Source organism: Miniopterus natalensis, chromosome 5 (assembly GCF_054644295.1).
Source record: "Miniopterus natalensis isolate mMinNat1 chromosome 5, mMinNat1.hap1, whole genome shotgun sequence".
NCBI classification, from domain to species: Eukaryota; Metazoa; Chordata; class Mammalia; order Chiroptera; family Miniopteridae; genus Miniopterus; species Miniopterus natalensis.
The window spans coordinates 9,266,848-9,279,950 of record NC_142085.1 but is presented as its reverse complement, the minus strand read 5'-3'; the positions used below and the strand labels follow the sequence as shown (position 1 = coordinate 9,279,950).

General features: G+C 50.1%; 1 protein-coding gene across 1 annotated transcript in view; it reads right to left on the bottom strand.

Moving 5' to 3' along the window:
• Positions 1 to 13,103, bottom strand: part of PPARD (peroxisome proliferator activated receptor delta) — a 76,910-nt gene that overhangs the window by 14,744 nt on the left and 49,063 nt on the right. Inside the window, exon 3 of the mRNA XM_087817353.1 lies at positions 714 to 944. Coding sequence (XP_087673479.1) covers positions 714 to 843 — 130 coding nt within the window. The 5' untranslated portion in view covers positions 844 to 944. The remainder of the gene's footprint in view (positions 1 to 713; positions 945 to 13,103) is intronic.

Below are 13,103 nucleotides of genomic sequence, written 5' to 3'. Positions count from 1 at the left end.
AGGAAGGGAGCAAGGATCAGCGGCATGGGATGGCCCTCAGGCAGAGGGAGAAAGGAAAAGCTGGGCAGATGGAGCAGGGAGCAGGGAAAGCCAGGGGTTGAGAAAAGTGGGTCTGGGTGCCCTTGAAGGTGGACTGAACATCATGATGATGATGATGATGGTGACTGACAGTATACGATACCAGAGAAAAACGCTGACACTGCTCCTGACAGTGGATAAAGGGACCCAACAAGCGAGACAGGAGAAGTTAAAAACTGTGGCTGCACAGAAGTAATATTAATTACAGTCGATCAGACTAACTGCCTAGCATTTACGCCTCATTACATTGCAGCTCGATGATGTGTAATCAGCCCCAGACCAACTGAGCTGTGTGTTCTGAGTGATAACAATCACAGGCTCAGTGATCTTTTAGTGTGTTGTTAGTGTGGATGGGCCCCAGGTCCCTGTGGTAGCAGTGGTGGCATAAAGATGACCACATGCACGCCACGTGCTAATTCCAGTCTCTCTCAAAAAGCCGGTGCCTACATCCCCTGTGAGCCATTTTAGACAGAAGCGGCGCTCCTGCCCCGGGTCCTGCAGCTGAGGAGCACAGCGGGGTGAGAGCAGAGGCTGTCTGGCCCCAGTCCTTAGCCACTGCTACCCTGCTTCCCCACAAGGCTCTGGCAGAGGCCAGCTCCCCTGCTCCACCCGCCCCTGCCCGTGTCCCTGCCCACCTGTATAGCTGCTGGAAGGAAGCGAGTGCTCTGGTCCTCCGTTGAGCGCTGGGGCTCCTTGTGTCTCTGCCACTTCCTCTTTCTCCTCCTCTTCCCGGGCCTCAGGGGCTTCCTCCGGTGGCTGCTCCATGGCTGATGTCCCCTCGGCGCCACGCCTACAGGCCCAGTCATAGCTCTGGCATCGTCTGGGTCTGGACGCAGATGGACCTCTACAGGGCAGTTCCCGTCAGCCTGGGCAAAGAAGACAGCAAAGAGGGAGAGAGTGATGGGAGTGCGCATGACTGAGGGCATCCATCTGGGGGCACAGCACAGGGTTCCCTGTTCTGCTCCTTCAGAGCAGGACACCTCACCCTGCAGTGCTATCCCACAGCCTCCACTCCTCGTATCAAAGTCACTTCCCCTCCCAACCTTGGCCTACTTGGCTCTTGCAGCAGGTCTGTGGGGTTCAGAGCAGTCTCCATCAACCAGATGGAGTCATACACCCCTGTGCCACCTTTCCCTGCCTCCTTTGCCTCATCCTGCTCTTTGAGTTCCCGAGTCTACAGAAGACACATGAGAATGACTTTCAGGGGCTTTTCAAATGTACTAGTCCCCTTGGAGGTCCTGATATGCGTCACACCTTCCAGTTCCCCATCCTGTCCCCACCGGTACTCACGCCCAAAAATCACTGAAGCCACCTTCGTGAAGGGAGTGTTAGGTATAGATAAAGCCTATACCTAACCCACCAGGCTTGCTCACAGTTACAGCAGATCTGCAACTAGACCCTCAGTAGCAGGGCCATCAGGCAAGGGGTGACCCTCTGTCCTGGAATCTCCCAAAAGGTAGGTTACTAGATGGTAACACCCATGTCTACATCACACAGGAGGAGACGGTTCCAATCCTCAGCAACTACGATACTGTCCACAAATGCCAGTTAGAGGTGGTAAGATCCAGAGATGCCATGGAAGTCTTCCCGGCAGGGGACAGCAGGGAGATGTCCTGAGAGTGGGGTGGATTTTGACCAGGGGAGATGGCATGGACTCCTTTTGGGGATACAGCTTCAGAAAAGACTTAGAGGCAGTACTGTGGGGGCTAGCGAGGAGTTCTATAGGCTGGGGAGTAGGGTGCTGTAGGAGAGAGGACCTGGAGCGGTGGCTGGGAAGATGGGTTGTAGCCAGGTATGTGTGCTTCAATGCCCTGGCCCTGGGAGTGAGACTCAACTGTCCCAGGTCAGTGCAGGCTTGGAACAATTAGGAGCAGAAAAGACCTGCTTTAGGGAAATTCAAGCATCTGTGGAACCCCTGATCTTGGTTGCCCCACAGGGAGCTCAAACCCAACTTATTCTAGTAGAACCCACCATCTTCCCCCAAACTCACCCTTCCTCTGTGATCTCCGCTTTAGTGACCCACACACCCATCTACCCACTTATCAAAGCTAGAAAGCAGGAGTCATCTGAGATTCCTCCCTCTCTCACCCTGCTCTAGGCTTGCAAACTTGGCTATACTGGAATCACTGGGGAGTTTTTATTTTATAAATACAAATGTCTGGGCCCGTCCCAGAGATCCTCATTTGACTGGTTTGGGGAGCACCCTGGGCATCGCTATATTTTTTTAATATATATTTTTTAATTGACTTCAGAGAGAGGAAGGGAGAGGGAGAGAGAGAGAGAGAGAAACATCAATGATGAGAGAGAATCATCGATTGGCTGCCCCCTGCACGCCCACCGCTGGGGATCGAGCCTGCAATGAGGGTATGTGCCCTGACCGGGCACTGAACCGTGACCTTCTGGTTTGTGGGCTCAACCACTGAGCCACGCCGGCTGGGCCGGTATTTTTATTTTGAATTCCCCTGGTGATGGTAATCATTCCTTTCCATCAGGCCTTCATTTTCCCCTGCCTGGACTGATACAATAACCTCTTAATTGGTCTCCTGAAGGCAGTTTGGAAATTCAGCCCTAGAGTTGAAGAGCTGGGGAATTGGAAATCTGTAGGTTTGGGGGTATCCTTGTTGATGTAACGGCAACAGGAAGGAATTCAAAGGAGACAGTGACATATCAAGGAAGGACAGAGGAAGAGGCATCAGAGCAGACAATGGCGCAGTGGCCGGAGGCAGGATGGACTCAGGACAGCCTGGCGTCTCAGAGCCAAGGGAAGGGCTATCTTTCGGGGACAAGGTGTCAACCGGCTCAAATGCTGCAGAGTTGTAAGAGGGAGAAACTAATACCACTGGATTCAGTGACTGTGAGGTCATCAATGACCTCGTGAAACAAGTTTAACCAAGTGGTTGGGATGGAAACCAGGGCTCCGAAGAATTCGTGCTAGTGAGAAAGCTGGGACAGTGAATAGAGATTAATTCTGGTGACTATGTCAGGGAAAGAAATGTGTAAGAGCACACCAGATTGAGAAAGTAGCAAAGCTGGGGAGAGGTTTTTCAAAATAGAGGAAACTCAGATAAGCTGGGGACAGGGGAGAGGTTTGTGGAGAAAGACAGTCGGAAAGATTCAAGGGGGATGCCAGGGCAGGATGATTGATGGGAGGGGCTAAGTCAAGGGGGCAGGAAGAGGAAAATACAAAGAAGTATCAGAGCAGTGTGTGTATGTGGGGGGGAGCAACACCTGGAATGGCCTCGCGCTGACAGAAGATGGGACTTGAAGAAAGCAAAGGGCTGGGTGGAGCCACTTTGGCAAACATGACAGGGAATGAGCTGGAAAGGAATAGAAATAATTATAGGAAAGCTACAGTAATTGAAACAGTGCAGCATTGGCACATGAAGAGACAATCAAGGAAGGAGAATACAAAAATCTATGAATAGATACAAACACATGTGGAGCTTTAATGTGTTATAAAGACAGCACTTTAAATCAAAGGGGAAAGGCAGATCCTTCAGTAAGCGGTATGTACTGGGGTGAGTGAGTAGCCGTCTAGAGAAATTAAGCTGGATCCCTACCTTACTTCTTATACCAAGGCAAGGCTCAAACAAATCAAAGATTTTAAAGTTAAAACAAATGTACGTGAACTGTATCAACAGTCTTGAGATGGGGGAACAGCTAAGAATGACACTAAACCCAGAAAACTTTATGGGTTAAAAGATTATGGGTAAAGATTAATAAATTTGATTACAAGAAAATATAAACTTTATACATGGTACAAAACCATCAGAAGAAAAAATAATAATAAAATGAAAAAAAGATTTGCAACTCTCACTGAAGGGCTAATTTCCCAGAATAGTTTCTACAAATTAATAAGCAAAAGATCAGCAATACAATAGTAAAATGGGCCAGGTATATAAAAAATGTAGAAAGAAAAGGTATAACTTTGGCTCTTAAACATGTGAAAAGATGCTCAATATCATTCATAAAAAGAGAAATGCAAATGAAAACACCGAAATACACTTTTTACGGTCAGATTAAAACAAATGCGAACATGTTGTTGCTAAGCATGTGAGAAATCTCTCACACATCCCTGGTGGAAAGGTAAACTGGCACAACCTCTAATGAGGCTAATTTGGCTACATCTATCCACATCTATGCATATTCCCTTTGACCCAGAAATACCACTTCTAGGTTGTAGCATAAGCTACACTTCCACTTGAGCAAAACACCACAATATAATCAGTACAAGGTTATTCTTTACAGTATTATTTGACTAGTAAGAGGTGGAGAACCACCTGAAAGTCCATTAACAAGGGACTTATGAAATAGATCATGACATGGAAACATGGAGTTCTGTGCAGCCACAAAGAACGATGACGCTATGGCCTGGTGGCGGAAGTCAGTACACACGGAAAGATTTCAAGGGAATAAGATACCATAAATAGAACAGATAATTTCCAAATTATTACGGCAGAATGGGAAAACTTAGGAGAAGTGATATAGAACTCTAGCTTTCTGATTGAGAAAAGTCTCATAGACAGGGGACTATGAAGACAGAACAACTAAACACAACATAGAATGGTGGATTGGATCCTGAAACAGAAAGGCTGGTGGCGGAAAAACTGATAAATCCCAAACAAATCCTGCCTAGCTGAGTTAATGGTACTGTCCAGTGTTTCTTAGTTTTGATAGGGTAATGATGCTTACAGAAGATGTTAATGTTGGAGAAAACTGGATGGCATCAGAAGAAGCCTGGTGACCGTGGCAATGCAGAGCTGCTGAACTTGCTCTGGAACGCCCACCTCTAGGCTACTTGTTAGGTGAAAACAAACGCCTGTTTTACAGGGCACTGTCTGTCAGATTCCCACTGCATGCAGCTGAACACAATTCTAAGTGAAACAGGACATAAGGACACTTAGCTAAAGAGGAGAGTGGGACTGTGGGGAGGGGGCTGGTGACAACACTGGAAAAGGACCTTGGCCATCACCAAGAGCAGTTGGTGACTGTTGTGGCAGGTATTAAAACTCTCTAAAAAATTTAGCTTTTATCCAAATAACAAGGACCAGAGACACTGGTTATTCATGTTTCATGGAACTGAAAAGTCTGGAAGCAGAGGGGGCAGGGGCAGGGGCAGGTGAGGGGAGAGAGACCCCTCAGCCAGGCCTATGGCTGAAGGGCTACAGGAGGGTTCTGAGGAGCAGCATGAAGAGGTTGAGCAGCATGGTGACAGAAGGGTCAGACAAGGTGACATCTAAGAGTCACGAGCACTGTGGTGGCACTGGCCAGAGGGGTAGGTGGAATGCTGATTAGAACAAACTGCTTTGGGACCCGTGTAGCTTGGGTGTCAGTGGGCACGGGGAAATCCACACCAGGCTGTGGTGTGAGAGCCAGTGAGAGGGGAACATGAAGATTTGGGGGTTCCCCAAGCAGGCAGAGACAGAGGAGGAAAAACTACAACACTGCCCTGTATAGGCACTTGACAAAATATTTTCTCACACATTCCCTCATACCCTGAGGGACCCCGGGAGACAGAGCTCACCGTCAGGACTGAATCCTGGAAGGAGGGGGAGGAGCTGACTGAATCCCCACCACCCAGCAGGCACTGCTGGGTGCAGACAAACAGGCCCTGCTCAACCCTCACAAGCCCCCATAAGGACAGCCTTGTGTGATCCCCTGGGTGATGAGGAAAGTGACAAAAAGCGCAGGCCTGGGGAGCCTGACAGGGTGTCTCTGCAACACGCCAGAGGACCCAGTAGATGACCACAGGGTTTCAGACACAATGGAGTTGGAGCCTGGCTAGGCCTTGATGAGCAGTGGTGCCCCTGACACCTCTGAGCCTCAGCTTCCACACTAGCTGGTAGGTTATTTCTCCATGACCAGGGCTACTGTTCTCAGTTTCTGCACATGGTTGCCTCTTGGGATCAGATGTGATTGTGGGATATGGCTAGAGTTTTGGATTTGGGACCAGGGTTCCTGGATTCTAGCCTGGGGTTGTCTTTTCTGGCTGTGACCTCTTAAGGACACCAGCTGAAGGGGAAGGGGAGCCGCAGTCTGGTTGCTCTAAAACCCACACACATCCCTTGTGCTGTTTCATATTTAGACACAACCACAGTGCTGCGCCCATCCCTGCATTTTGCCAGAAGCTGTCCATTTTCACACAGCCTGATCATTCCATCCACCCAGCGCCAAGGCTGCCCCACCCCCACCACTGTTCTCAGCTTATATGGTCAGGAGCTACTTTGAAGCATCCCCTAGCCCTCTGCTGGACCCATGCCCACAGGCTGCATTTTCCCAAGTAGCTGCCGCCCACCACTATCCTTGCAATGAGTCCTATCCTCCTCTTCCTCTCTTTAAGCCTGGCACCAAAAATAGCACACCCTGGCACTAGGTTTAACTTTTATGTGGCTGGGAAATCCTGATTTTCCATATTGCCCCCACCCCAGTGCTGTGCCAGAGCCAGGAACTCTCTGATCAAGTCATAGCTTCGCCCCACGTAAGAGGCTGGTGCTGTCCTTGGACAGGACAAGGGTCCTGCAGCCAGAATGAGGGGGGCCTGCTATGCTGTCCCTCAGGGACGAAAAGTGGAGTCTCTAGCAAAAGAATTTCTTACCAAATAATGCCGGACTGCTCTGAATATGTGTGCATGTACACACGCACACACCCAGTGCAGTGCACATGTGGCCCCAGGGCTGCCATTGCAAGACCCACTCCCTTGCCCTGAGAAGAAACTCAGGCCTTCTGGGAGCTAAGGTGGGGGGAGGGGCATAACTCCATTCAGTTTCCATTGGGCAGGTAAACTTCATGGGCAATGTGAGTTAGGAACTTACCCCAAAATGTCCCAGAGCTCTAGAGGACTGGTTTAGGGCCCAAGGAACAAAGCCACCTGGAGCCTTAATTTCCCGTAAGTTTAGTCATCCTCAGGAGATGGAGCCTTCCTGACACCCGTCCCTGACAGGTTGTAATGCTGAGCAGGCTCAGTCAATGTGCCAGGGGCCCCTCCACCATGTGGCACAGCTGAGAGGCCTCACTGGGCACAGAGCCCACGCTCAGTCACAGCTGCAGAGCCTTGGGCTCACCACCTCCATCACAATGGTACCAGCTTTCATTCTCCAGGGCTTACTATACACCAGGCTCCACGTATATAAGCACATCTCACCCTCACAACAACCCTAACAGTCAGGCACTATTCCTACACCCATTTTACTGATGAGACAACCGCAGAAGAGAGGGCAAGGAACTAGTTCCAGGTCACACATTAACTGAGGGAGCAGGATTTGAGCCAGCCAGGTTGGCTCAAGTCTTAATCACTGTGTAGTGCCTCGCACATGGTGCTGGGTGAGACTGGACTAGAAACTGGCACATCCCTGTCCAACTGGGGCCCCAGAGGTCTGGAAACTGATCTTAGACTCAGCCTGAAGTCATCACCCCTGAAACCTCTGTCTAGCCGCCAGCTGCTAACTTTCTGTCAAGAACATCCTGGTCGAAGCCCTTCTGGACACTCCCTGCCAGAAGATAACTGCTGTGTGCTAAAGACAGCCCTGGGCTCTGGTCCCTGGCTCCTTCTCCAGCCCCATCCCACTCACCTGTGTTCCGACATCACTCCCTGGACACAGAGGCTCACACTGGGCTCAGCCTGAAAAGCTGCCTCCTCTATTAGCTAAGGCCTACTCCTTCAAGACCCAGCTGCGCCTCCTCCTTCAGGAAGCTCTCCTTGACCAGCTCCATTCTGTTCCTTCCTGCTGCAGCCCTGACCCAGGCCCTCTAGCTCTGCAGTTACTATACCAAACAGCAATGTCTGTTAACTGGTCTGGCTTTACCATGTTATCAGTCTCTCAGAGAGTGCCCCTATCTTGCCAAGGTAGATCTCCAGCCCTGGTACACTGCTCAGCATTTAGTGGGTGTTCAACATACACATGTTGAACAAATAAACAGACTATAAACATTAACCATTGTCACACTGTTCTCAGTGGTGACATTTGCCACTGTACTGATTCTCATTTATTACTACCCTTAAGATGCAATACTCCACAGAAGTTAATTCCACTGACACTTCCATGTGAGGCCTGGGTTCAAACCCTGACTATGCCCCCCCCCCCCTCTGTGATTAGGGGAAGATACCAACCACTCAGTTTCTCAGCCCTAAAACTGGGATACCACCACCTAACCTGAGTAGCTGTCATAAGGATTAAACACAGCAACTGCTTAGCAATGCTGGCTACAGTAAGTGTCCGACAAAGAGGGACTGTGGCTGCTGTTATTATTGCCACTGTTGGCTCATTTTAGGGATTATATGGAGCAAGTGTATCCAGGTCTAGAACTGTACTAGCCTACTGGAATCCCAGGGACAGAAACAAACAAGAAATTGAATTTCTCAATTCCTTGCCTCAAAATCAACTGTGGGAACAGAGAACTGACAGGAGCTCCCTACTCCGGCCCAGGCTTCACTGTTCAGAGATGAATCCAAGCCCTCTTCCATTTCTTCCCCTTTGCCCCCACCCTACAGTGGACCCAGCTGCTGCCATTTCCTCTCCTCGTCCCTCTTCTACTGCAGGGGGACAAGGTCGGCAACCTCCAGCCCCACGTCTCTGGCAAGTGCTTTAAGGACCAGCAGTGAGGGAGGCAACGAGAGGACGGGCCTGGTTCATCCTCTCCCAAGCTTTCCGATCAATCATTAATCTGGGTACTGACATAATGCCCTGGTTTCCCCGAAGAGCAACTCCACCGTGCTCTCCTCTCCGCATCTGCCAATCCAGGTCACCCCCCTCCCCTTAGGGCACACAAGAGGCCTGTGTGGCTTTCTTGCTGGAATGGATCTACCCCATAAGTTCACCCCCAAGAGTGGGCTGGGGCTGGTTTTGTTCTGAGAGTGCTAGAACCAGAGAAAAGACACCCAGGAGGCCACCCCTGCCCCTCACATTCTAGAATTCTTCCAATTCCACCAAGGGTCATCCCCTAAGCCTCACATACAAGGCAGTGGAATTAACTTCTGTGGAGTATTGCATCTCAAGGGTAGTAATAAATGAGAATCGGTACAGTGGCAAATGCCACCACTGAAAACAGTGTGACAGTGGTTAAATGAGCTAAACTAAAATAGAGGGGAAAGCTGGCCTCAGGGAGCCACTGAGAACGTGCCAGGGAAGAGACCTGAACGGGAAAGAGGCTCTCACCAGGGCGAGCAGGCGCCACCTGAGCAGGGGAGAGGCTCCGGCCAGCAACTGCCTGGGGCCCCAGCTGCCTCTTCCTATAGCCACTGAAGACAGAGATGCTAAAAATGTACAGTTTTCACAAGCAACAGAATCTCAACAACAGACCTTGTACATAATGCATAGAACCAAACATGGAAAGACATGGCCCAAAATGTTAATGGTTCTTTTTCTGAGCAGGAGTTATAGGTGATTCTTATTTTCTTAATTACACTCTTCTGTGTTCTCCAAATTCTTTATACTTTCATCACTGGGGGGAAAATGGAGAATATTTCAAAAAGTGTTTTGAACAAAGAAAATCAAATAACATGCTGAGAAATATTGTGGAGGTAAAAGCAAGGCCTGCCTAGTTCCAGGAGAGAGCAAGGTCTCTCTAGGAGTTTCAGGGAGCTGAGGTGCTCAGAGAAGGCTGTATGGTAAGGGCAGCTGTGCCAACACCAGGGGACCACACCAGGGCCCCTTCTAGAACCCTTCTCATCTCAGGACCTCAGGTGCTATGGCTGCAGATGCCATCGGTGCCCCTCCACTCTTCCTGTGGTCCCTGCCAGCTGCTTTTATTCATTCACTCAGCAAATATTTGTTAAGCACCTACCACTGCATGCCAGGCCACATTAGTCAAGAAACCAACACAAACACACACCTAGGAAGGCTGAGGGACAAACGCCGAGCGCAGTGGGGGCACTCTCAGAGCATGCTCGGCTAGGCTGGGCGTTCAGGGTGGATGTGGCCTTTGACTCAGAGGGAGGTGAGTAGGGTTACAGGGCAACGAGGTAGCAGAGATGTGAATGGCTTCTCAGAGGGAGGATGGCATGGACCCTCAGAGGGGTGGAAAGAAGGGCTGTATGGCTGGTGTGCCAGGAAGGCAGGGAGGCTGGTCTAGCCGAGGCTGGTGATTTCTTAGGACCTCACAGGGCAAGTGAAAGATGTGGGTTTATCCAAAGAGCAGCAGAGAACCTAAGAGGGTTATGAAGTGGATGGGCAGGTTCAGAGCTGCATTTAAAAAAGAATTCCTCTGGCCCTAGCCGGTTTGCTCAGTGGTTAGAGCATCGCCCTGTGGACTGAAGGGCCCCAGGTTTGATTCCAGCCAAAGGCACGTACCTCAGTTGCAGGCTCAATCCCTGTTCCTGGTTGGGGTGCGAGCAGGAGGCCACCAATTGCTGTCTCTCACACTGATGTTCTTCTCTTCCTCCCCCCCTCTCTGAAAGCAGTGGGAAGTCCTTGGGTGGGGATTAAATTAGCTGAGAGAAAGGACCTCTGGCTGCTGTGGAGGACGGGCTACAGGCCATTTCAGCCAGGCTCAGGGCCAGGGCTGCCACAAGCCCAGCGGGGCACTGGCGGGAGAGGGAAGGCCACTCCCCCGGGGCCCTGGACACCTGCCTGCTCAGTTCTTGGGAGGTCAGGCTGAGAAGCCAAGGCTGGAGGGCCTCACCCAGCTGAGCGCTTCTCCTGTGCCCTACTGAGTAAAACATCAGGGCAGGTCAGAGGGGCCCATGGACCCTGCCTGCTCACCCCCGTTCCCGCCCCCCGGCTCTGGCCTCCCAGCACTGTTCTGGTCCTAGTGACTCCCAGCTACGACACACACATATCTGGGAGCACAAGCGGCACCTGGCACTGGTTGGCAGAAGGCCAACTGACTTGAACAGCCACATTCCTAGGCCGACAACTCCATCTAGGCCCCCAAACCTCTGACACACAGCTCTGGGACCAGCACACCAACCCGTGTGTGATCGGTGGCCCTGCTCTGGGAGCTATGTGGTTATACAGCATGGACCAGACATCACTACTCACTCTTTTCTTTTTAAACATCTAAGAATAGGACATCAGCCAGCCCCTTAATGTTCACGAAGCACCTTCACATCATAATCTCATTTAATTGACCCAGTGAGAGGAAGGCAGACAAGACTAACAAGTGTCGAGCACCTACAATGGACTATTTCACTTGAACCCTACAGCCCTACAGTGGTCCTCTGAGGGAAGCTCTGACTAACACCTCCTGCTGGGTGAGGCGACAGAGGCTGCTGGCAAGGACAGGGGAGGGGCACTGAGGGGGTGGCCATACCTAGTGAGAGGGAATGAAACTCTGTCCAGCCCAGGAAAAACAGGACTCAGAGTTGGAGTGGGGAAGGCAGAACGGGGGTCAGCAGGGCTGAGTGACTGCTGAGCCTCCCCAAGGACAGAGGAGACAGAAGAGCCCTCAGCTAAGCCAGGATTAGTCAGTTTGGACCAGGAGAAATGTGGCTCCAAATCCAAGCTTCACCTAAAAGTGTTCACGTCCTCTGATCTTGGAATTACAAGGTCATAGGAAAATGACTCTCATAGGAAAATGTACTAGGCTGTTCGATGCAGTGTTATTTATGATAATGAAATCAATTTTTATAATGAAAAATTTACAATAATGAGAAATAACAGAAATGTCTCAATGTCCAATAACACAGGAATAGTTAAATAAATGAGGGCATCCCCCCCGAAAATGGAGTATTATCCACCCATTAAACTCATGTTTCCACAGAATAGTAACTTGCTAAGTGGAAAATAGCAGAATTAAGTTTTATAGCATAAATCCCATAAAATTGACTACAGAAAGAATGAAAGTTTCTGTGTATGAATAGGGAAGCAGGTGACTTATTGTGTTTATGGCAGGGTACTCCTTAAACTTTCTGCACTGAGCATGCATTATCTTATGTCATTCATCTATCAGGGCGTGTGATTCATTGCTGAGTCCTCCCTCCTTTACACCGTTCCTTCACTTGGTTCCAGGTCTTCCTCTGACCTCACTGGCTGCTCCTTAGCAATCTTTTTTACTGGTGCCAGTGAGCAATTTTCTTCCTGACCTCTTAGGGTCTCTTTCATTCTACACTCCCTCCCTGCATGATCTTACGCTGGTTTGTGGCTTTCAATACCTTCAATATGCTAATGGCTCCCATATTTATTTCTCTAATACCAGCTTCTCTGATATTTCCACATGGATGCCCAATGGTAACACATCTAACACATCCAAACCGAGCCCCTAACCCTCCCCAACATCTTTCTCATCTCAGTTAATGGCAATTCCAACTTTCTAGTTGGTCAGGCCAAAATGTTGGAGCCAGCTAACCCTGTTGGCTCTGCCTCTAATAAAAACCCAGAATCTGATCACTTCTTGTCACCTCCACTGCTATGACCCTGGTCTAAGCCAACATCATCTCTTGCCTGGATTATTGCAACAGCTTCCTAACTGCTTTTTCTGCTCTGGCTTCACCCCACCCCTCTCCACACAGCAGTCAGAGCGATCCTTTTAAGTCAGATTCCACCCATTCTGTGATCATATCCCTCCAGGAGCTTCCTGCTGGTCTTTATGCAGGCCTGCAAGGCCTACCTGAAGGCCCCTGCCTGCTGCTCCCCTCCTGGTATACTCGGGGCCAGGCACATGGCCTCCTTACTGGTCTTGAACACGGCAGACATGTGTGCCTTGGGGCCTTTGCAGCTGTTCCCTCCAGCTGAAAATGTCCTGGCTGCCTCACCTCCTCAGGGCTCTGTTTAAAAGTGATAGTCAAGTCTGGCCGGCCATGGCTCAGTGGTTGAACATCGACCTAGGATCCAGGAGATCGCGGTCTGATTCCCAGTCGGGGCACATGCCCAGGTTTCAGGCTCGATCCCCTGTGGGGAGCATGCAGGAGGCAGCCGATCAATGACTCTCTCATCATTGATGTTTCTAACTCTCTTTCTCCCTTCTCTCTGAAATCAGTAAAGATATATTTAAAGAGAAAAAAAAGTGACACTCAACCTGATCACAGTTTTTTAAGTCACCCCAGCCCACCCCGGGTACTTCCATTTCCCTTCTCTGCTTCAATTTTCTCC